Source organism: Carcharhinus amblyrhynchos, chromosome 12, assembly GCF_965287045.1.
Source record: "Carcharhinus amblyrhynchos chromosome 12, sCarAmb.v2.hapA, whole genome shotgun sequence".
Classification (NCBI taxonomy): Eukaryota; Metazoa; Chordata; class Chondrichthyes; order Carcharhiniformes; family Carcharhinidae; genus Carcharhinus; species Carcharhinus amblyrhynchos.
In genome coordinates this window covers 15,797,456-15,823,150 of record NC_137335.1, presented here as the reverse complement: position 1 = coordinate 15,823,150, position 25,695 = coordinate 15,797,456, and the positions used below count along the sequence as shown (strand labels likewise).

The following is a 25,695-nucleotide window of genomic DNA, read 5'->3' as shown; positions in this document are numbered from 1 at the left end:
TTGAATAGCTTTTTTGTTTCTGTCTTCACGGAGGAGGACGTGAATAATTTGCCGGGTGTTAGAGATGGAAAGGTGGTAGGACTGGAGGGTCTTAATGACATTACTGTTACTAGAGAGGCGGTGCTCGACAGACTGGAGGGGCTGATTGTGGACAAGTCGCCAGGACCGGATGGAATGCATCTGAGGGTTCTGAAAGAAATGGCGGAGGTGATAGTGGATGCCTTGGTGGTTATTTTCCCGACGTCGCTGGATTCCGGGGAAGTGCCGAAAGATTGGAAAACGGCTAATGTTACGCCGTTGTTTAAGAAGGGTGCCAGGCAAAAGGCAGGGAATTATAGGCTGGTTAGTTTAACGTCTGTTGTAGGTAAAATGTTAGAATCCGTCATCAAGGAGGAAATAGCGAGGCATCTTGAGGGGAATTGCTTGATAGAGCAGACGCAGCACGGTTTCTTTAAGGGGAAGTCGTGTCTGACAAACTTACTGGAGTTCTATGAGGATGTGTCTCGGGCGGTGGATAGAGGAGAGCTGGTGGATGTGGTCTTCCTTGATTTTCAGAAGGCGTTTGACAAGGTACCTCACAAGAGGTTATTGCAGAAGGTCAGGGGACATGGAGTTGGGGGTAGGGTGTTAGCGTGGATAGAGGATTGGTTGTCAAATAGGAGGCAGAGAGTGGTGGTCAATGGGTGCTATTCGGATTGGCGGATGGTGACTAGTGGAGTGCCCCAGGAGTCGGTGCTGGGGCCTCAGCTATTTACCATTTATATAGATGATCTGGAGGAGGGAACTGAGTGTAGGGTGTTGAAATTTGCTGATGACACCAAGATTGGGGGAACGGCAAATTGTGCGGAGGGTGTGAAGAGTCTGCAGAAGGATCTAGATAGGCTGGGCGAATGGGCCAGGAAATGGCAAATGGAATTTAATGTTGGCAAGTGCGAGGTGGTCCGCTTTGGTAGGAACAATGGTAGGAAGGATTATCACTTATGTGGCAAAAAACCGCAGCAAGCGACGGTGCAGAGGGACCTCGGGGTCCTTGTGCATGAGTCGCAAAAACCCAGCTTGCAGGTGGTCAGGAAGGCGAATGGGATGCTGGCCTTCATAGCGAGGGGGATTGAATATAAAAGTAGGGAGGTCTTGCTGTGGCTGTATAGGGCATTGGTGAGGCCGCAGCTGGAGTACTGTGTGCAGTTTTGGGCGCCACACTTACGCAAGGATATTTTAGCCTTGGAGGGAGTGCAGAGGAGGTTTACTAGGCTGATGCCGGAGTTGAGGGGGTTGAGCTATGAGGAGAGGCTGAATAAACTAGGCTTGTACTCGTTAGAGTTTAGAAGAATGAGGAGAGATCTCATTGAGATGTATAAGATGATGAATGGGATGGATAGGATAGAGGTGGAGAGACTCTTCCCACTCAGAAAGGAGAGTAGGACAAGGGGGCACAGCCTCAAGATAAAGGGGGGGCGGTTTAGAACGGAGTTGAGGAGGAACTTCTTCACTCAAAGGGTGGTGAATCTCTGGAATTCTCTGCCCGTTGAAGTGGTGGAGGCTACCTCGCTAAACATTTTTAAGACACGGGTTGATGGGCTTTTGATAAGAGAGGGGATTAAGGGTTATGGGGAGAGGGCGGGAATGTGGAACTGAGCCACGACAGATCAGCCATGATCTTATTGAATGGCGGGGCAGGCTCGAGGGGCTAGATGGCCTACTCCTGCTCCTATTTCTTATGTAGACCCAGGTTCACTTCTGACCTTGGGCCACTGTCTGTGTGGAGTTTGCACATTCTCCCATGTCTGCGTGTGTTTCCTCTCAGTGCTCCAGTTTCCTCTCACAGTCCAAAGATGTGCAGGTTAGGTTCACTGGCCATGCTAAATTGATCCTAGTGTCAGGGGGATTAGCAGGGAGATATGTGGGATTACTGGAATAGGGCCTGGGTGGGATTGTGGTCAGTGGAGGCTCGATGGGCCAAATGGCATCCCTGTGCACTGCAGGGATTCTGCTCTACAAACATTAGTGTTAACACAGCCAGGGGTGACATTATTGAATGAAGCTTGTTATTCCAATTTGTGGGGAATGAAATGGTTGTTAATTGTATAGTTAAAGGCACATTATTCAGATTGTTTCATGTATAACTATGGATTTGCCACATCCACTTAGTTTCTACTCCTTGGTTGTGGTTTAGCTAGTAATTATCAAACTGGCTTTTGCATTGCAAGCTTAATGTTCTGGTGGAAAACAGTCTTGTTAATGTAGAGTCTCTTAATTTGTTTTAAAGTTCACCTTTTAAACAGTCTGATGGAAAACTTTATTGCAATTCAAGTCTGTTCTTGTTTGAAAGTCCTTTTTTCTGCCCTTGTTTATTTCTGAAGGGAGGGGTCTGTGTAAATATAATTGCAGTACTGCTTTCAGCTGCCGTCTTTGAAATCAGCATGTTACAACTGAGAATTGGTTGTGCAGAAGTTGAACAATAAACTGTTTTTATTTTCAGGCAAAACAAGCAATTCTGGAGATGGATGCCATTCGTAAGTAGAGTTCAATTTAGTCTGCCTACATTCAATATTATATTGCAGGTTCTGCAACTGTACAATGATGTCTTGAATGTATCCACCAATTATCCATGGGGGGGAAAATATTCGTTTTTTAACGTTGTGTTAGAACCCAAGCTGCTGGCTTTGTACAGTCCCTTGCCCCACTGCAAGCCAAAAACCAAACCCCAGAACACATCAGGACAGTCTCTCTCATGTTTCTTGTGAGTCTTCCCAGCAGCAAAGGTTGTGCCTCCTGAATGTTTGTTTTTGGCTGACCTTCAAATAGGTAATAGGGACACTGTCATTGCCAAATAAACTGAGGGCCATCCTCGCTGTAGATAATGCCCCTCTGGAACCTTTTCCGTAAACTTGATATCCCCTCTCTGGAGTACTATTTCACCATACAGTCTGACCACATCACTCCTCCTCCCATCCATTTAGTTTATTTTGTTCCAAGGTAACCAATTTTTTTAATTGCTGAGTGGAGTTTCCTGCAAGGCTTTAACAGGAGGAAATAAAGAAGAGCAGGAGTTTGGGTTGTGTGAAGATTTGATAGCTGAAGGTAGCAATAGTAGGACAAAAGGAAGGAGACTGCTTAAGTGGCTGAAGGAAGGCAGAGTTCATGGAGGGGACTGGGGGTGAGGCAGGTGGAGTTGCAAAGATGGTGTAGGGCAAGGGCATGAACGACTTTGAATGTGGTGAAAATTAGAATTTCAACCAATGCCAATTTATGTCCTTGAGGACATGGGTAGTGGGTGAGTGGCAATTAATGCAGAATGGGAATGGAGACCTAGAGATGTAAATACATAATTGCTTAAAACATGAATGTAAGCTGATCAAAATCAGGAATATTCTGAGTTATAGAAATGGTAGCAAAATTAATGAGAGATTTTGGCAGAAGCAAAAAGCTTATCTAAATGGTGAGAGATTGCAGAGCTCTGAGATGCAAAGTGATCTAGGGGTTCTAGTGCATGAATCGCAAAAGGCTGGCATTCAGTTACAGAAAGTAATTAGGAAAGCCAATAGAATGTTATTGAGGAATAAAAAGAGTCAGTAATGCTTCAGTTGTATAGGGCATTGAGACCTCTTCTGGAGTGATATATAAGTATTGGTCTCTGTATTTAAGGAAAGATGTAAATGTGGTAGAAGCCACTCAAAGGAGGTTTACTAGACTATACTGGAAATGGGTGGGCTATGAGGAAAGGCTGGTGAAGTTAGGTTTGTATCTGTTGGGAGTTTAGTAAAGTAAGAGGTGACTTGATCAAACCTTGAAGATCCTGGGGGGTTTTGACAAGGTGGATATGAGACGATGCTTCCTCTTATTGGAGGACCTACAACTTGAGGGAGACAGATGAGGAAACTTGCTTTTGAGAATTGTCTCTGGAATATGCTTCAAAAGACAGTGAAGGAAAGTGAATTTTTTTAAAGACGGAGCTAGATAGATTCTTGATTAACAAGGGGTGAAAGGCTATCGGGGTTAGTCAGGAATGTGGGATTGAAGTTGCAGTGGGATCAGCCATGATCTCAAGGCACAGTAGCACAGTGGTTAACACTGCTGCCTCAGTGCCAGGGATCTGGGTTTGATCCCTGGCTTGGGCCACTGTCTGTGTGGAGTTTGCATCTCCCTGTGTTTGCGTGGGTTTCCTCCGGGTGCTCCGGTTTTCTCCAACAGCCCAAAGATATGTGGGTTAGGTGGATTGGCCATGCTAAATTACCCCTTGATGGCACGGGGACTAGCTAGGATAAATGCATGGGGTTATGGGAATAGTGCCTGTGTGGGATTGTGGTCAGTGCAGACTCTATGGGTGAATGGCCTCCTTCTGCAGTGTAGGGATTCTGTGATCCCACTGAATTTTGGAGTAGGCTCAAGGGGCTGAGTGGCCTATTCCTGCTCCTAATTCGTATGTTCTTATATTGGTTAGGCCACAGAATATGAAAACCAGAAGACAGCAGATGCACCAGGGATAGGAAATTAGTTAAGAGATCTCAGATACTGGGCTATTTCGTCTGGAGCAGAGAAGGTTAAGAGAAGATTTAAAATTTATGTCTGGTTTTGAACGGAATAAAGTTTATTTCCACTGGAAATAAAGTTTATTTCCTGGAGAGTGGGTCGGAGTGCAGAATGCTTTGCTACAGAGTGGCAAGAATGAAGTGGATAAATTATTGCAGCAGACACCAGAAGTAATTTTGGATTGATCTGGCATAGATTCAATTGGCTGATGCATTTTCTGTCTTGATGATGTGATGATTGAAAAATGTAGTCCTGTTGCGTTGGGGAATCTTGGACTAATGGCAGTTGTTCATTGTGTCAAACAGTATTGGGATTTGCAATGGTCTCTGTCTTAATGGCATGTTTAAAAGTATCACTGTGAACTACATGCAGATGCTTACACCCTAGATTTCTTGGAAATTACAACACAGAACTACATCTATTCATGAACAAAAGTGAAAAATTATTCATCCCTTGTAGCTATTTCCTCATCAGTTTGCTTCTTGTCTGGTTTGCTCCTGATAGGTAAATTTTATTAGGTATTGGTATCAAGTGGTGTGATAAGATATGAGTTGAGATGCAGGTCATTTGTGACTTAATAGAATGGTGCCTTATTCTTTGTTCCTCAATCATTGAAGTTTCAGTGTTTAATATTCTGTCTGCAAGGATTCTTATTGTTGCCTACCGTGAGGCTAAGTGAAAAAGGAAGAAAGAACAGTTCTAGTGGATGGTTATAACACCGTCTCCATACAGATAGAGGAATAGCTGTGACTGAGTAACCTGCCATTAATATTCTGAAACCTGTGCCTACTCCTTCTAGGCTAAAATAAGAAGCTAGTTGGGTGTATGTGAAGAAGCAAAAATAGTATGTCCAGAAAAGATTTATTAATTGCAATGTATTTTTCCCTGCAGATCACCCTGGCTTCCACTACAGCCCCGAGGGCGAGAGGAAGGCAGAAACATATTTGAAGGAAGACCGCATCACTCCTTGCAGAGTCAGAAGGAAGTCTGGTATATAGACCTCATCTCTTCCTATACTGAGTGCTGAGGACAGCACTTAAAGGAGTGATTGAGATGCAATGTTCTCCAATTTGCTGTGCTTAAGGAGCAGAGTGAGGTAGACCTGGTAGTTGCTTACTCCCAGCTGGCAGTGGTGCACTTTCTATTGGTTTTACAAATGAATGGCTGGCTCAGAATTTTGAGTGTCAAACATGTTGTATAGAATTGCAATGACATGGGTATGTCATTGGGATAGGCAATAGATTTCTTGTCATGAAGGGCATTCGTGATGAGTTAGGTTTTACAGCAATATGATGAGTTATCGTGGAGAGTCTGCAAATAACCGGATTTATTAAATTCAATTTGACAATTGGTCATGATGGGATTTGAACTCACAAGGCTGGATTTTTCCACCAGATTGGGAATTCATGCTGTCTGCTGACACCATGGTTTGCTTTCATCCCAACTCGAGACTGGAAAATCCTGCCCGGGTCCTTTAGAGTTGCTAGATAATACCATAACCATTACACTATAATAACCTATAATTCCTAGTTTGTATGAGCAGAGGGTTGGTACTAGTGATGAGAGTTGCTACCACCACTGTCTACCTTGCACACCTTCTGTGGATTAGTTATAGAGTAACCAGATCTAAGATCTGCAAAATGTTCTACATAGAACATAACAGCGCAGTACAGGCCCTTTGGCCCTCGATGTTGCGCTGACCAGTGAAACAAATCTAATGACCCTCTAACCTAAACTATTCCAATGTTATTCATATGCCTATCCACTGACCATTTGAACGCCCTTAAAGTTGGCAAGTCCACAACTACTGCAGGCAGGGCATTCCACGCCCTTACTACCCTCTGAGTAAAGAACCTACCTCTGTCATCCGTCCTATAATTACCACCCCTCAATTTAAAGCTATGTCCCCTCGTGTTAGCCATCACCATCCAAGGAAAAAGGCTCTCACTGTCCACCCTATCTAACCCTCTGATCATCCTGTATGCCTCAATTAGGTTACCTCTTAACCTTCTCTCTAACGAAAATAACCTCAAGTCCCTCAGCCTTTCCTCATAAGACCTTCCCACCATGCCAGGCAATATCCTGGTAAACCTCCTCTGCACCCTTTCCAATGCTTCCACATCTTTCTTGTAATGTGGTGACCAGAACTGTATGCAATACTCCAAGTGCGGCCACACCAGAGTTTTGTACGGTTGCAACGTGATCTCAAGGCTCTGAAATTCAATCCCTCTACCAATAAAAGCTAACACACCATACGCTGCCTTAACAAGCTCTTTCTTAAGCTCGTTCTTCAGACTCCTTGGGGGTTGTGTTTTCAAAATCACTGTGCTTAGTTGTTGGGATTGAACTTGTGTCTTTTGAGTAGAGCTGGAAGTATCTATATCTCAAAGTAGCATAGAGGTAGTGTTACTAGACGGGCAATCTAGACATCCAAGTTAACTCTCTGGGGGTGGTTGAAATACTACCATGGCAACAGGTAGAATTTTAAATTCAATTAATAAATTTGGAATTAAAAAGCTAGTCTCATGAAACCATTGTCAATTGTAAAAAAAAACACCTATCTGGTTCACTTGTATCCTTTTAGAGCAGGAAATCTGCTGTTGTTGCCTGGTCTGGCCTACACATGATTCTAGACACACGATGTTGTGACCTTCTTAAAAATGCCCTTTGAAATAGCGGAGCAAGCCACTCAGTTGTATCAAACTGCCATGATGAAACACACCACCTGGTGTTGACCTAATCATGGAAAATAACAATGGCACGTCCAGCCCTGTCAACCCTACAAAATCCTCCTTGTTAACATCTGAGAGTTTGTGCCAAAATGTGGCGAGCTGTCCCACAGATTCGACAAACAACAGCCTGACATAGTCACGTACTTTCAACCATGTCCCAGATACCATCCTTGGGTCTGTCCAGTTGGTGGCACAATGGTATACAGTCAGGAGGAAATGGCCCTGGGAATCCTCAACATTGACCTGATGCCATAAGAATTCATGGTATCCAACGTAAGCAAGGAAACTGCCAGCTGTATACCACTACGCACCATCCCCACCATTCATGCTGAGGACTTGAAGGGGAGTTGGGGGTGACAAGGACATAGAATGTACTCTGGTAACTTCAATGTCCATCACTAGGAGTGGCTCAGTAGCACCACTACTAACCAGGCTGGTTGAATGAAGGACATAGCTGCTAGACTGCATCTCTGGCAGGTGGTGAGGACACCAATGGGAAAGATCTACTTGTAACAGATAGTGAGGAAGAGGTCCAAGTGCATCTGTCTATGACAGGATTGGTAGGAGCTGTTGGAATAAATGGGTGCTTTTCCAGTTGGCAGTTGGTGACTAGTGGCGTGCCGCAGAGATCAGTGCTGGGGTCTCAACTGTTTACCATATACATAGACAATCTGGAGAAGGGGACCGAGTGTAGGGTAACAAAGTTTGCTGATGACACAAAGATGAGTGGGAAAGTGAATTGTGTGGAGGACGTGGTAAGTCTGCAGAGAGATTTGGATAGGTTAAGTGAGTGGGCGAGGATTTGGCAGATGGAGTATAACATTGGCAAATGTGAGGTTATCTACTTTGGAAGGAATAATAGTAAAATGGACTATTATTTAAATAGTGTGAAAAATTATAACAGCTACTGTGCAGAGGGACCTGGGGGTCCTTGTGCATGAATCACAAAAACTCAATTTGCAGGTGATCAAGAAGGCAAATGGAATGCTGGCCTTTCACGAGGGGGATGGAATATAAAAGCAGGGAGGTCTTACTCAATTGTACAAAGCACTGGTGAGGCAGCAACTAGAGTACTGTGTGCAGTTTTGGTCCCCTTTATTTGCAAAAGGATATACTGGCCTTGGAGGGGTGCAGAGAAGGTTCACCAGGTTGATACCGGAGATGAGGGGGGTTAGCTTATGAGGAGAGATTGAGTAGATTGGGCCTGTACTCAGAAGGCTGAGGGGGGATCTTATAGAGACATAAGATAATGAAGGGGCTAGACAGAGGCAGAGATTATTTCCACTTAAAGGAAACAAGAACTAGAGGGCACAGCCTCAAAATAAGGAGGAGTCAACTTAGAACAGAGTTGAGGAGGAACTTCTCTGAGGGTAGTGAATCTTTGGAATTCTCTGCCCATTGAAGCAATGGAGGCTACCTCGTTAAATGTGTTTAAGTCACAGGTAGATAGATTTCTGATCAATAAGGGAATTAAGGATTATGGGGAGCAGGCAGGTAAGTGGAACTGAATCACTATCAGATCAGCCATGATCTTATTGACTGGCTGGGTAGGCTCGAGGGGCTAGATGGCCTACTCCTGTTCCTACTTCTTATGTTGTTATGTTCTTAGGAGTGACCACCACACAGATGTCGTGGAGACAGTCTTATTTTCACATTGATCCCCCTCCTTCGTGTTGTGTGGCCTTACCACCGCGTTAAATTGGATATGTTCCGAACAGATCCAGCAACCAGATTAGTCAACCACGAAGCACTGGGCATTCAACAGCAACAGAATTGTACAATCTGTAACCTCATGGCCTGGCAAATTCCCCCATGCTGCCATGAGCTTCAAGCCACATGAAACAGCCCTGATTCAATGAAGAGTGTAGGAGTTTGCCAGCACCAGACATACCTAAAGATGCAATATTAATTTGAAGTTACAACCATCTCCCCATGACATTACCATAGCTGAATTCTTCACTATTAATATCAAATGTGTTACCATTGACCAGAAACTGAACTTGTTTAGCCAAATAAATACTGTGCTGTTACAAGAGCAAGTCAGAGACTGGGAGTTCTGCAAAGAGCAACTCATCTCCTGACTCTCCAATTCCCCTGGATGAGTGCAGCTTCAATAACACAGAAGCTTGACACTGTCTGGAACACACAAACCTGCTTAATTGGCATCCCATCAACCACCTTCAACATCTATCCCCTCCACCAGGTGCTCAGTGGCAGCAGTGTGCGTGATCTGACTGTAGCAACTCACCCAGGGCTCCTTTCAATCCAATAATTGCCAGCAATTTTGATATCATTAAAATGTTTTTCAAATTCTTCTTGAAGGTACAGACATAGCAAACATCTGGATCAGAAAGAATTTTGTTCTTGACAGCAAATATGCATTTGCAACAACAATATTCTATCTTGTGCAAAAGTGCCACCCTTGATTCTATTTTCTGTATTTTTGCAGAACCATCGGCAAGATTGAAGTCTGCAAAACAAATAGGTAACAAAACTCCTTTACTCCAAATACTAAACAGAATCTAACCTACAGTTTACTTGATCATGTTTCTTGCTACGATGATTAGTCAACACCTTCAGCTACATGTGCTTATAGTGATAGAGAGAGTTAATGCATCTTATGTTCAGTTTTCCAACTAAGTTATTTTTGTTTCTCCTCTTCCTATTCAGAGACAAGACAGGACAAGGTAAGTGTAACCATCATGCTTGTTTTTTATTTTTACAATGCATTGGGAAGATCCAGGTGTATTTGTACAGTAATGTGAAGTGTATTCACAAAGCTGAAAAAAACAAAATTTCAACTTCCTGCTGAAGTTTCCAGAGAGCTGTACATTTTAAACAGAATAAAAGAAAGAAATTACTTCCACTGTTCCAAAGCCCATTCTTTTGGGAAAGATGCGCTGATTAGGTGTATTGACCATGCTAAATTCTCCCTCAATGTACCCGAACAGGTGCCGGAGTGTGGTGACTAGGGGATTTTCACAGTAACTTCATTGCAATGTGAATGTAAGCCTACTTATGACTATAAATAAACTTTACCATTTTGGCCACGCGTGGAGTTGGCAATATCAAGAAATAATGACCTGGAAGGGCTGATGATTTTCAGTTTGAAACCCTACCAGACATTTCCTCCACAGGAAGATATTTGCTTGAACCTCCTGAAGTGGGACTGAACCTTCATTGGCTGCAAAACAATGTCAGAGGTTGTGAAAATGACAGAAACCAAGAATTTGAGCATTTGCATGCCCAGGTGGCAGTGTTTAGTATTTTCAACATTATCAGAAGAGAATGCCTAACTGTCTGTGCAGCAGGTGAAAAAATGTCCATTGGGAGGGAAATTTTCTTGAATTGGAGGACTTGGATGAGGGTGCTAGTCTTCAAAATTAGAAAGTTACTGCCCCAGAGCAGATTCTTAAGTTTTCTTTAAATGTCTAAATCAATTTAACACAATATAATAGAGATTTAAGGTAATTTGCAAAACAGCCAGAGGGAGATGAGAATTATTTTTATGCCAGGGAGTTTTAATTTGGAATATAGTGCCTAAATAGGCTGTTAGGAGCATTATAAATTATGCCTTTTGAAAGAAAATTGGATAATGCTTGAAAAGAGAAGGTTTTGTAGGATAGAGGAGAAAGCAGGAGTATGGAAATTAGATAACTCTTTCAAAACTGGTGCAGACGTAATGGGCTGAAAGGCTGCCTCCTGTGCTGTATAATTGAATCTATTTCCTAGATTCTGCAATGGATTCAAAGCTTGCAAATGTTTTATGCTGCTATTCAAGGGAGGGAGAGAGGAAAACAGAATTACAAGCAAGTTAGCCTGGTATCAGTTGTCAGGAAAATGCTGCAATCTTAAGTACATTGGCCAGCAATGCTGCCTGAGTGCCAGGAATCTGGGTTCGATTCCCAGCTTGGTTCACCGTTTGTGTGGAGTTTGCACATTCTCCGTGTCTGCATAGGTTTCCTCCGGATGCTCCAGTTTCCTCCCACAGTCCAAAGATGTGGGTTAGGTTGATTGGCCATGTTAAATTGACCCTTAGTGTCACGGGGATGAGCTAAAATGGGAAGTTAATTTATTAGTCACAAGTAAGGCTTACATTAATATCGCAATGTAATTATTGCAAAATTCCCCTAGTTGCCATGGTCCGCTGCCTCTTTGGATCAATGCAGCTAACCAGCAGGTCTTTCAGAATGTGGGAGGAAACCAGAGCACCCAGAGGAAACTCTCTCAGACACAAGGAGAACATGCAGATTCCGAGTGACCCAAGCCGGGAATCAAACTTGGGTCCCTAGCACCATGAGGCAGCAGTACTAACCACTGTGCAGCCCACAACTACTGAGGGCCAAAAGAATTAGTGTTGGGGCCTTGGCTATTTGCAGTCTATATTAATGACTTGGACAAAGAAACAAAGTAATGATCTAAATTTGTTGTTGTTTCATTATCATGATGTAGGAAAACAGAGGCGGCAAAGGGCTATAAATGGGCTAAGTAACTGGGCAACCAGGTGCAGATGGAGTATGAGGTTGGAAGTGAGAATGGTAGGAAAAATAGAAAAGTGAACTTTTTTAACAAGTTGTGGAACTTTTAAATGTTGATGAGCGACTTGGCTGAACATGTACCTGCATACTAACTACAACAAGCAATTAGAAAGACAAGTGGCATGTTGGCCTATATTAAGGGACTATAAAAAGGAAGGGTTGCAACAAATGCATAGGGCATTATGAGATCAAACCTGGGGTAGTGTGTACAGTTTGGTCTCCATATTTAAGGAAGGATATACTTGGTCTGGAAGCAGTACAGTGAAGGTTCAGTCTGGGGTGAAAGGGTGCTGCTGAGTAAACTGGGCTTTACTGTCAGGAGTTTAAAAGAATGATGGATGATCTCAAACAAATAATATTGATGGCGCTATTTAGAGTAGGCACTGAGCTGGTTGGGGAATTTAGAACAAGGATACAATCTCAGGATAAGGGGCTGATTGTTTAGGACTGAAATGATGAGAATTCCCTTCCCTCAGAGGGTTGTGAATCTTTGGACAATCCAATTCCACTGAGTTTAGTCAAGGCTGAGAAATAATATTTGGGACTTCATGGAATTGAGTGAAGTTGAGGCAGAAGATCACTTGTGATTGTAATGAATAGTAGAGGATGCTTAAAAGGCCTTGAGTTGTCTACTGCTCTCATCTCTTATGTTATGTTCTTATGCTGTTAATTTTGGGTGCCCTTTCTTGTTTTGAATTTCATCTCATTTTGAATTTCATTTCAAATTTCATTTCTTCATTATATTAATCTGCAACAGTCTTGCTGTATCCTAGTGTGTATATATAAAGTATAATGTAGTGGAAGTTTGTGAGCAGTGTGTGATGGATATGCCCTCTCCTAACAGCGTGCCACTGTTGAAGGATCTCTCCTTTCTCCATCTGAGGAAGAATTATCCAGTAAAGCATCCACTTCCAACTGTGAAATCAGTGCACGCCTTCATGGTGACACAGTCAACCAATCACAAGAGTCCTTGGAGCCAGCCTATCCAAGTGACCAAGAAGAAAGTCTCCACTTACGGACCTTGGAGCAGACTGATGCTGATGATGAAGAGGAAGTTGATGTTGAACAGGTTGGTGATTGTTCTAATGTTGACATCCAGATGCATATCTTCTAATGTGTGTACATTATCCCAATCCTGCCTTGTTTGTGCTGTTACTGTCAGTGGCTGTGCTATTCTAAGTAATTTCAAATTCAGCCCCAAGATGAGAATTGTTAGATAGCAAACCACACCATGAAAACACTCAACCTACACTCCACAGAGACAAAAGCACATAATGTAGGCCTGAAACTTTCAGATAAAAACAAAATACTGCATTTGCTAGAATCTGAAACAAAAACAGAACATGCTGGAAAATCACAGCAGGTCTGACAACATCTGTGCAGGGAGACTAGAACCAACGTTTCAGATCTAGATGACCCTGTGTCAGAGCAGATTTTTGTCATGTAAATGGTGATGATGAACGCTGAGAGAGGTGCTCAGAGTATCCATTAAGTTATCAGAATGTGTCAATAGCAGAACAGCCTAAGGGACTACCTGAGGAATGTGGCAGTTGGCCTTGTTGGGGTGGGTGGGGTGGGATTGGAGGCAAGATGATAGAAGTGAAAAGTAGAAGAAAGGATGAAGAGTGATTTTAAAAATGGATGAATGAGATGAAAAGAATTGGAATAAAAATAAATGGAAATGACGTGGAGGAGAGAGTTCATGCTCTGAAGTTGTTGAAGTCAATATCATGTCTGGAAGGCTGTAAAGTGTCCAGTCAGAAGATGAGGTGCCGTTCCTCCAGTTTGCGATGGGGTTTGGTAGAACTTTGCAAAAGGTCAAGGACGGACATGTGGACAGGAGAACAGGGTGGTATGTTGAGTGGCAAGCAAAAGAGAAGGTCTGGGTCCTGCTTATGGATGAAGGTATTCTGCAAAGAGGTTACCCAATCTACATCTCTGAACTCTCCAGCTCTAACGAAGAATCATCCAGACTCGAGGCTGGCTCTTTTTATCTTTCAATGTAAAGATGCCGGCGTTGGACTGGAGTAAACACAGTAAGAAGTCTCAACACCAGGTTAGAGTCCAACCAGTTTATTTGATAGTAATCTCTCAAGTTTTCAGAAACAATGTTCCTTCGTCAGGTCTTTTATCTCTCTGCAGATGCTGTCAGACCTGCTGAGAACCTCCACCATTTACTGATACTTTCCAGTACTGAGGGAATGCTGAACTATTGAAACTAAATCCAATTAGAGGCTATTTTAAATATTTGTAATATCATTTCAAATATCCCAATTTGAAGTGCAATAGTGTTAGGGCTCCTGGTGCTCTTGCCAACACCAAACACACTTTTTAATCCATTATCCAAGAGGTTTTGTGTTCAAATGGCTTCCATGTTTCTTACTTTAAAATCAATCATTGGATGCTAAAGAACCATTGATCATCCTAAAGATATGATCAGTCGGCTATGAAGTCCAGCCTCTTTTCATTTATGTAATACAGCAATTTGTAGTAATGTGCCAAGTTGCTTCACGTGAGCTTCATTAGATAAAATTTGATACCAAGACATGAGCAGATATCAAGATAGTTGTCCATCTTTTGGTTAAAGAAACAGGTTTTGAGGAGTGACTGGGAATTCCAAACTTGTGCTTTATCAAATGACGGCACCATTGTTAATAGTGGGGCAGGGAAAATCAGACCATGCAAGTAGCTAGAATCGGAGACATATAAAGGTTGTAGTGTGGGAGATAGAGTTATGGAGATCGGGAGGGTTGAAGCCAAACAAGAATTTGAAATGGATGACAAATTTAAAACAAAGACGTTATCCTATCTCCTTTTATCCTCTAGTTTGAAGTTGTCAGATGGCCCTTAAAATATATTTGTTTTCCTCATTACAGATAGGGCTTTCTTCTATTAATGGACCCTTGCTTCCCATTACTACAAATTGCACTAAGATGCAGTGCATGGGTGACACCTAGTGACTGATACCAAGCAACAAAGCCTAGTGTTTTACTAACTCCATGAACTGGATCTTTTACAAATTTAAAGACTGGCAGACTGAGAGGGGAAGAAAATGCAGTAAAATCTATTCTAGTTAAGTGGGCCATCTTGATTAATTTCTGTTTATGAAAGTTAAAAAGAAAGGATTTCCATTTCTATAACACGTTTTCATGACCCCAGTCAGCCAAAAGTAACTTGGAACCAATTATGAATTACTTGAAATGCAGTCACTGTTGTGTAGAGAAATGTAGCAACCAAATTGTGCACAGCAAGCTCTCACAAGAAAACAATTTGATGATCTGATTATCTGTTCTAACATTGGTTGAGGGATAAATATTAGCCAGGGCGGACTTCATGCTCCTGTGTCATGAGCTAAGCAAACTGATGACTTGCTGGACCACATAAAGCAACATTGAATCTTGCTGTCCCCTGCTAAAACTGCTCATTAATTAAATAATACTGTAATGCAAAGTTAATTCTAGCTTCATTCTGCCACTGTTGGCCAGTATCCTTAAACACCTTCCCCTTTGCCAACTTCATCTCCAAGAGTAAAAGTCTCTCGACCTTTTTTACCATTTTAAGGTTGAGACCATCATTCAGTTGCCTGTTCTCCCTTCCCCCTCTCCAGCCCTAAGCCCACATCATTTTGTGTTTCTGTAACTCCTCCCATTCCCTCACTAAGCTCATCCTGTCTAACAAGACCCATCTCCTGTCCCCATTAGCCCTGTTGCACTAAACTGCTGACCCCACAAACTTAATTTACTCAGAAATGTTCCTGACATTACATTCCTCCTTCAAGAAACGGCCTTCACTCTTTCTGTTTTTGCCAACTCCCATCCAATTTCCCTTCCCCCTCAAGTTCCTGAATGTGTCACCTTCCAAATTTTATATCCATCTTTCTTGTAACTTCATGCTTGAATCCTTTCAATCAGGATTTTGCCCCTGCCACAGTAATAGAAAAGCATTAATCAAAGACACAAATGGTATCCTACGTGAGTGGAACCATGCTGTACCTCATCTTTCACAACTTGTGTGCAGCTTTGACAGAGTTGGAACAGACTGCCTACCCCTCTTCCCGCACCGCCCCCCCGCCACCGCCTCTCTCTCCAATTCAAGGTTGTTCCTTTCTGAAGAAGTCATATTAGACAAAACATTTCTCCTCAAATGCTGCCAGACCTTCCCCATACTTTGTATTTATTTCAAGTCTGTCCTTGGTTCAACTCCTATTCTATGTCACAAACACTGCTTACTGCTATCTCTAATATTACCTGAGTCCAATCTTCCCTCTATCCATTGCTGTTAAAACTGTAACATGTTTTTGTCACCTCCAGATTAAACTAGTTCAACATTTTGGCTAATTTTTCATTTTGCACTCTGTAAAATTCAGACTTTAAAATTTTACTTTAAGTTTAAATCTCTTCTCCCTCCCCACCACCACCACTCTGGTTCTCCCAATCTCTGTAAGCCATCTCTAACTCCCTAAAGCCCTCACTAGCTGTGCCTTCCTGCAATTATTGCTCCTTACCCATCTCGCCCCCTTGTCTTGACCCCAATTCTGTAACCATCTCATTTACTTTGACTTCAGCACTGGAATTTCATCTGTAACTCTTACCACCAATTGCTTTTGTTTTTCAGATTTCTTCCAAATCCTCAACAGAGGAGCCTCAACAGTTCAACATTCAATTAGAATGTTGGAGTTCTAAGCTCCTTTCAGAAGCTGCAGGACAGACTGAAACTGCACACAGTAGAGGTGGTCTGTTGGGAACAGAAGGGGACAAAGATGTGTGGCCCAACATTCCCATTGGACATGTCTCATTCCACAATCAAGTGGTGCCTCATGGGGTCCAAGAAGATGAAGATTACCAAACATTTGTGACAACAGCCTCCACACCCAATCTCCATTCTACTCCAATCCGTCCGTTACACTGTGATTCAAATATGCCAAGCAGCCGTCTCACTGTAACCTCTGCTCGGGAGCGCCAGTGTGGGAATAGAATTGTGAGGAGAGCTAGCAGCGCTGGGGAGAGCCACTCGACTTTCCGACACCAGTTAGCTGCTGAGAGCAAGTATCGTTCCCCAGTGACACTGAAAACTTCCAGTTCACAAATCTCTGCTTGCCAAAATGCCAGCTGTACAAGTTCTGAAGGGCCAACTGATGAAATACAAAGAGCCAGCACAGATGAAGGTGTATATGAGCTTATTACATTTGCTGGTGAGGTGAGATTGGCGGTTGAGAATCAGAGCTGTGCCTACAATACGGGGGAGGTGACTGGTGTCAGTTTCCAGTTGAATGGTCCAGTTAAAGAGGAAGACCAAGGTGGCTTCCAAAACCACATGGATGCTGGGAGCCAAGGGAATTGGGGGAAGAAAGCTGGCTCCACTCATGTCACTGAAATCCACCCTGTGTCTGGCCAGAGTGTTGTGGCATCGCCCAAGCGGGAATTGAAGACTATTGAGTGCCTGGATGAGAGGCTTGCATTGTTTGAGAAAACATACAAGACGTTGAAGAATGAGTGGGAAGGATGCTGCAAAAGGGATAGCTTCCTGGGTCCTGATGGCAATTTGGGTTCTTGTGGGCTCAGAGGCTTTGTTTCCGAGGAGAGTCTTCGGTTCAGTGGCGATGATACTTCTAATCCAAACCACTTGATGGAGAAGAGTCGCTTGGGTTGGAACAGCGCCTCCAAATACCAACCTGTGTCACACGAATCAGTTCCGGACAAACTGTCTGAGGAGGTGGACGAGATCTGGAATGACCTGGAGGACTACATCAGGAAGAGTGAGGAAACCAGGCGGGACAGGCTGCCTGCTGCCTTCCCAGTCAGTGAGGATGACCTGAGTGGACCGGCTGGGTCCCGGGGTGGCCGGAAGGAAAGACCAGCTGCTTGCTCTGCTCAAGCAAGTCCCAGTTTTGTTGAAGTAGTAAAGAGCAGGCTAAGCCCTGGCAATGTCAAGACAGATGGTGGTGAGCCAAGGAGGGAGGCCTGTGTGTTAACCACAAGTGCCATCTCCTCCTTGGATGGTGAGGCACATGAGACAGAGAGCCCCTTGGGCAGCACCAACACAGAGACTGTCATCCAGGATCTGGATATCATGGATCGAACTAAACGGAGGGTCTATTACATGGCCCGACAGTATAGCCAGAAAATCAAGAAGGCCAACCAGCTCCTCAAGATGAAGAACACCTCAGAGCAATCACCATCTGATCAGCCCAAGAGGAAGTGTAAGGACCTGGTGGCTATTCTGGAGGAAAAGAAACAAGGTGGCACTGCCATTGGTATGTAGAATCTTTTCCCAATCTTCTATTTGACCCTGAGATGAGCTTCCTAATGCCATACCTTCTGTATTGCAACACCTTAAGACGCGGGTTGATAGGTTTTTGATAGGCAAGGGGATTAAGGGTTATGGGGAGAGGGTGGGAAGGTGGAACTGAGCCACGACAGATCAGCCATGATCTTATTGAATGGCGGGGCAGGCTCGAAGGGCTAGATGGCCTACTCGTGCTCCTATTTCTTATGTTCTTATGCCTCTAATATTGCCACCTCTGCCCCTACCTCCAGTTTAATCTGCTGAATTGTTCGCCCACATCTTTAACTCCAGGCTTGACTAATCAGACACAGCCCTAGCTAACCTTCCATCTTACTGCTTGTGTAAACTTGAGCTATGCAAAATTCTGTTGCCCGTATTCTAACGTACACCAATTCCTATAGATCCATCACCCAAGTGCGTACTGACCTGCAGTAGCTCCAGAAGCAATATTCATCCTTGTTTCCAAATTCCTCTTTGGCCTCCCTCTTCCCTATCACTGTCACCACCTTCAGCTTAATAACCCTCCAATTTCTGTGTTGCTTCAATACTGGCTATTTTCAAATCTCTTATTTTCAAGTTTCTACTAATTGGTAGCTTATACACTCAGCTGCCATAGCCCCAAAGTGTGAACCCCACCCCACCATCTCTCCCCTCTCCCCAAATTTTCAATTAAAACTGCCTATTTGATTAAGTTTGGTGTCAATTTTTTTCTAATAACATGTCTGTGAAGTAAGTTTGTTGTCTGGTCTGATCTTAATTTATTTGTGTATTCTGTTTACTGCACCCTTTTCCCTCCTGTTTGTGCAAATGCACTTCGATCAAACACCAAAGCTACTAAGTCATTGCTTGGAGGCTATGGCAAACTGGCCCCTTGTCTCAGAGGAAGATTGACTCAGATTTTCTCCCATGCACCTTAACAGACATTTTGTTAAAAAAAAAATTCATGGGATATATCACTGCCCATCCTTAATTGCTATCAAGCAGTAGTGCAAGAGATGCCTTTGAACCACTGCAGTTTGGGCAGTATAGGTACAACCTCAGTGCTTTTAGGGAAAAGAGTTCTAGGATTTTGACCTTGCAACACTGAAGGCAAGGTGATATAGTCTCCAGTCAGGAGTATGCACTATGTGGAAAAGAATTTGTAGGTGGTGTTGTTACCATGCACCTTCTACTGCTCTTCCGGGTGTAGAAGTCACAGATTTGGAAAATACCGTTGAAGCAACCTTGACAATTTGTGCCAATATCCAGTAGATTGGGCATTCTTGAGAATTTGGGGCCCCATCTATTTCTTGTCCAAGAATGTTATGCACTGCAGGAATATCTCTTGAGAGATTGAGAGGCAGGCTTACATTTATAAAGCACCTTTTATAACCTCAGAGTCCCAAGATGCTTCTTTATCAATGAAGTCTTTTTGAATTTCAGTTGCTGTTGTAATGCAAAAACAGCAGTAATGTCCCATGAAGGGCAATGAGTGTATTTCTTTCCGTGCATTGGATCAGGGATACATACTAACCAAGGCATCGGGGAGAACTTCCAGCTCCATTTTGAAATTGTGCTGATACCTTTTGCACACTCGAGGTTTAATTTGAAAGACTGCACCTCCTGGTGCACAGCACACCCTTGGTACTGCATTGGAATGTCGGTCAGGATTATGTGCACTAGTTTGAGGCTCAATGTATGGGCTTGAGGAGGAAACTAGTACTGAGCCATTGCTGATTATTAATAGGGGTGATAAAACCAAGCTGCTTTATTTCTAAGATTGATGAATTCGTAGGTGATTTGGTAGTTGCTTTTGATTCTGTTGTGTTGGGCATGTGGGTATTTCCCACTTGTACATAATAGAAATGCATAAAAGGAAGAGTGAGAGTAAACCATCAGTGTCATCAAACCCATGAAACCAACAAAAGATGCCTCAAAAAATCAATTGACCGAATTGGTAGAGGGAATAAAACAAAGTGTGGAGAAAAACTGCAACTGAACCTGAAAGTTCTTCTCTAGCTCACTGAAGCATTTAAACAAGGCTTGATCCCAGCTAACTCGATAAATGAGTTTTCTGACTGTTGCAATAGGATTGTCCAAGATATGCTGAAGATTTGAATAGGCAGTGTAAACTTCAGAGGTGAGTGCAAGAACCAACATGTCCTCTTTACTTGATCCTGATATTATACAGCTCATAACGTCAGGATTATCTCTATTTACATTTGCTTAACAATTAATGGTTGTGTTTTTTTTTTAAAAAGGTGCTCGAATTGCTGAATACTCGCAGCTGTATGACCAGATCCTGTTCAGAGAGACTCCCTCTAAATCATCACAAAGTGTGCCAACTGACAATGGTGGTGAAGTGTGGGCCCAGAACTCAACGCGGGACCTGCTCACCACTCGCAGCCCCCATGGACAGTATCTGGGCACTGAAGACTGGCTGTTCCACTCCACCTACAGCAACAGTGAGCTGGCAGACTTTGTTGCCTGGCCCGATATTCAGGAACTTGCGGCCAAATATTCTGCCCAGGAGAGCGTGGCTGGTGGGCGACTTCAGAGCAAAGGGGTGTTGGCTGGCTCTGTACCCTCTGTCACAGCCTGTCCATCAGCACCAACACAACAGCGGTGGAGTGCCATTATTGTCCCGCCCAATGGGGTGGATTGTTCAATGCCATATGGCTACAGCTCCCTAGGTCGCAGGACAATTGAGGGCAAACCACGTGGAGCTTCACTGTCCTCTCCCTCTGTGGCAACTAGCCACTCCTCTGACTCCATCGATCGTGCCTCTGATAGGGAGGTATTATTCCCCACCCAGGACTCAGATAGGCTGCGTGATGGGAGCCAGAAAGTCGAGCAGCCTGCCCTGACATTGAGGGATTCACAGAAGGTCCTTGTTGTCAACAGGGTTCCACCACTAGATGCCCAATTGGCAACACGGAACTACTTTGCCAACTTCAATGATACAGGGGAGGATGATGAAGACTATGTGGAGATCAAGTCTGAAGATGAGGATTATGAAGACCTGGATGAGAGAACACTTACTCCTGACCTGAACTTCCAATCCAATGGCAGGGTGGAATCTACTCCTGAACCTGAAACCACCCATTCGGCTCTTGCCTCCTGCATCCCCTTATCAAACAGTAATGCTGGTGCAATGGGCTCCTTAACTGTGTTGGCTGAGCCTGACCAGTTGAGCCATTACCTCTGGCGGGAACCCTCACCCAGCCAGCAGAATATTGTGCAGACTCTGCGAGACAAGTTTCAGTGTCTCAGTTCCAGCAGCTTTGCTTGAATATTTGGCCCCAGTCACAAAAAAAAACCATAATGTATTAACTCAACTGCTTGCTAGCACTTCACATGATCTCCAGCTAACGTCCCACTTCCTGCTACTGTTGCCTGAGTAGATGTCTTTGTTAAATAGTATCCAGGTTGGGACAATGGACAAGATTTGCAAAAATAAAATGCAAATAGGGTAACTTTATAATACAGGGAATCAGTGGCAAAAGCAAGACAAGAAAATGCAAATATATCTTGTATGCTGCCAAGAGTGTGGGTGGTGATATATTCTTGGGGGTTCAGTTCTGGTTCTGGGTTAGAATTAGTTTCCCACCTCTGGTCTGGATCACGTATTGACTCATTCTCACTCTGGATGCTGATGTATTTTGGGAAGTGATCCACATGGAAGATGGTCCAGTCCTCAGGTGCCCTCCACTCTGAGACTGAGGACATTATGGATTTAAACATAGTTGCATAAACTAGAAGCAGAGCAGTTTGTACAAGATTTTTTCCCCCCTGTTGAGAAGGTTTATGGGACCATAACTAAAATTTTGAACAGAACAGTAACAGTGATCAAAAATGGAGGGAAAGAGTGATGGCAAGTGCAGACTAATGGGCTCCTGAAAATCTCTCAAATGGAAAGCCAAGTTGAGAAGCCACTCCTTGTAACAAGCCTTTGTCTTTCCAGCAATTTTTTGTTTTTATGATGACACCAGAGTTCAGAATTGCGAAGAAAACTTCATGTGACATGACCAGTTAGAAAAGATGATCTCACTATATAACTCTACTCGCATCAACCTGTTGGTCATTTAAACCTTATTTCTCTTTCTCCTCATGCACTCCCATTGTCCTTTGGTATTGCATGAAATATCTTGATTATTCCCAGTAATAAAGCACTGATATTAAATGTCTTCAGGCTTCTCTTACTCACTTGAGCTGGAAAGGCATAATTAAATCTCTGCCTTCTCTTGGCAATTTAAACCATTGAGCATCCTGGTTTCCCATTACTATTTTTTCCATCTGTTTGCTGGGAATAGGCAGGAGTTCACATAAGCAATCTGTATTCCTGCATGAGGTGAGATCCAGCAATGAGTGGTGGGCTGGCAAAGGTTTTGTAGTGATGGCTGGTGGGGAAGGTGTGTGTTCATGACTAATAGCCAACACGTACCCAAATCAAACATGGCATTCAAGTATTGCCAAGCTATTTCCCAATCACTACTTTAGTATTTTTCTGTGTACATTTACAATACTCAGCACACAGTACCTCAATATAATTGAGAGCCACTGCTTAGTTTAGAAGCTCAGTTCTGAAGGGTTGGTGTTTTTGTTTGCACCACAACATTTAATTGTTGTTTCAATAAATTCCAATAATAAAATTCAAGTCTTCCTCACTTCTGCAGTTGATGGAACTACTCAAATAGGCTGGAAATGGGGGAGAATGCTCCTCAGTCGTTACGAATTGTTTGCCATTAGCTTATTAGTGTGTAACGTAGTGTTGTAAAATCCTCTGGGCATGTCCTACCACAAAGATACCCAAGAGGTATGTACAGAATGTCACAGCATACCCACTTTGTTTGTACACTCCTAGGATGTGATTGGAGGAATGACTATCTTGTTTATCTCTCTCTGCCTGTTTTCAAGATGTGTAAGCAATAGCTGTACATCGAACCAAATTTCAGGTGACCGTACAGCATATGACTGTGCAATATGATTCCCAATTTTGGTTTCCATTGCAAATCTGCCATTTTCTCACTTATTTATCTGTGTAGAAAACTGGACAAACATGGTGAGTTTTAAAAAAAACATTGCTTCTGTTTTAAGCAATAATGAATGCACTTGATGTAGTAACTGAAGTGAATGTTCAAAAACTTCTAATGATGAAAACCAGTAGACAGGAACAGTCCTCACAAATGTAAATTTTGTATCAAGTATTTTTTTAATAATGGTAGGTCAATATTTTATTGCAGTTCTCCTTCATTGGACATTACTGTAGTTATGTTTAAAATGAGAATCATTGAACTGGAGAGGAGAGATCCTGATGTTTATATTCTGGAAAATTGTTATTTCAGGATCTCTTGAATTAACTGTTTAATTTTCTAATGTCATTCCTTTAGAAGCTATACTGTACAAAGCGTGTTGCCAAGAACTGATTTGCAATGCTAAGGGATCATTGATGAAAATCACTTGCAGTTCTAACATTTGGTACTTGAAAGTAATTTTTTCCAGTGTTTGAACTGAAGTGACTGCTGAGATGACCAATTCGTTAATTAAAAAAAACTATCTCAGAAACTGGGGTTTTATTGCCTTGTCCTATGGATGAGAGATTGAGCTGAAAAATGACTTCCATGAAAAAATTGCACTTTTTATGGTTTATTTTGTAAACATTTCTGAATGTTGAACGTGTAGCAAAATGTTTTTTAAAAAATGCTCGCTTTATTAATTTTACTTTGCTCAAAGAAAAGCTGAGCCTAATGCATGCCAAATTACCAGGAATAATTCAAAATTTTCATGTTAACTTTTAAAAAAAAATTTTTTCTGTCTGGAGGAACACACTGCTGTACACTCTACAGAAATGTATCATTTGAAATAAATAACTTGTGTTTAAGTATTTGTCTGAATTGCTTTTTAAATACATTATGCAACATGTGCAAGTAAGAATTCATGCTGGTAATGTAAAGGCTGGGAAGAAAAATTTATACAAACTAATTGCGTGTGCCATTTCCTACAGTTGGTCAAAATACAGTGGAATACATGTTCAAGATAATTGGCTTGGTTAAAACCTGGAGAAATTCATTCCACCGTGTCAGGTACTGGCTATTAGCATCCCAGAATCAGAAGCTGGCAGCCTGTAGGAGAAGGTGGGCACCAGAGTTGAAATCATCAGTCATGTCATTAAAGATGAAGATCTGGAGGCAACAGTGGTAGAAGTCACAGTGGGGGGTGCATACTGGTGGACTGTCTGCAGCAAGAGACCTCAATGTCATTACAAAAATACTGTCTGCACCTCCCCCCGACACCCCTTACTGATCTTGGTTTCTCCCCATGCAACCCTCTCCTTCCCTGGTTAAATCAGAAATAGATTTAAACAACAATTCCCAGGGAGTATGAGAGACAATTAATCAAGGCTTGCATTTGTATAGCATATTTAATAAACTCAGGATTTTTCACAGTTAATGAAGTACAAGTGTTGCCACATGGCAGCCAATTTGAGCACTGAGATCCTGCAAGCAATAATGTGGTGATGACTAAGAATCTGTTTTGGTGTTTGAGATAAAGATTGACCCAGATCGTAGAAACTAGCAGCTACCCATTTGGCCCTTTTTGAATGGTGAAACACGCTCAATGTAATCATAGTTGACCCCCTAACACTCAACACCATTTTGCTATGCACTCCCCATACCCCTTGACATCTTTATCTATTTTCTCCTTAAATATATTTGGTGACTTTTCACAGGTTCACTGCCCCGAATGAAGAAATCTCTGCTCATCTGAGCCTAAATGGCCTACTCTGTATCCTGAGACAGTGAGCCCTTGTTTTAGAATTCCGAGCCAGAGGAAAGTACATCTCTGCACCTGGTCTATCCAGCCCTGTTGAAATCCTAATATGTTTTAATTAGATTTCCTCTTATTTTAAATTCCAGTGACTACAAGTCTAGCCAAACCAAACTCTCCTAACATAGTCCTGGCCAGGGGTGATGACCACCTTGCCATGGGTTTTTTTTTTACATCCACCTGAGTAAAGGTTAAACTTTCAGCTGAAAGTTGGCATCTTGGACAATGGCACAACCTCACTAATGCACTGGCAGCCTAGATTCTGGATTCGGACCAACCCGAGTTAGAAAATGGAGTTCAAGTGTTGCCTCTGAAATGTGGCTTAAATCCTAAATGGAGCAATTATAATTGTGAATGATTAATCAATAGGTAGCTAAAAGAAAAAAATTGTATATCACTAAACTTTTCTCTGGTTTCTTTTTGAGATCAAAGTCCACTGTCCAGTTTTGAGGTGAAAACAGTCACACTTGAAACAGTAAAGTCTGTAAGGTGTCCTCCATTTATAAACCTATTCTGCAGCCCTCAGGCAGAGCTTACCAATGGTGCTGTCTTCAGTTGCCAAGCTTTTGAATCCCTCCCCTAAACATCTGATTCTCCTCTCCCTTAAGTTAGAGATGGGTAAAGGCTGTTTGACCAGGTCACCTGTCCTGGCTCTCCCCAATGCATGAGATTATACATTTTATCTAGCATTGCTGACATCACAGAAGTAAGTTGCTTTAAAGAGGTCAACCATGGTGTGAGGTGAGTAGGATGATGCCAGAAGACCCCCTTTTTGGGGGGGACTTCAGAGAAGGGGACCTTTT

The 25,695-nt window shown here is 42.8% G+C and overlaps 1 protein-coding gene across 3 annotated transcripts in view; it reads left to right on the top strand.

Annotated features, from left to right (window-relative positions):
* Nucleotides 1-23,929, top strand: part of LOC145350803 (pleckstrin homology domain-containing family G member 1-like) — a 171,797-nt gene extending 147,868 nt beyond the window's left edge. For all 3 annotated transcript variants that reach the window (XM_080200113.1, XM_080200112.1, XM_080200114.1), the window contains 7 exons: nt 2,480-2,513; nt 5,422-5,520; nt 9,712-9,747; nt 9,933-9,949; nt 12,645-12,869; nt 16,415-18,053; nt 20,326-23,929. In XM_080200113.1, coding sequence (XP_080056239.1) covers nt 2,480-2,513; nt 5,422-5,520; nt 9,712-9,747; nt 9,933-9,949; nt 12,645-12,869; nt 16,415-18,053; nt 20,326-21,356 — 3,081 coding nt within the window. In that variant the 3' untranslated portion in view covers nt 21,357-23,929. The remainder of the gene's footprint in view (nt 1-2,479; nt 2,514-5,421; nt 5,521-9,711; nt 9,748-9,932; nt 9,950-12,644; nt 12,870-16,414; nt 18,054-20,325) is intronic.
* Nucleotides 23,930-25,695: the final 1,766 nt, after the last annotated feature.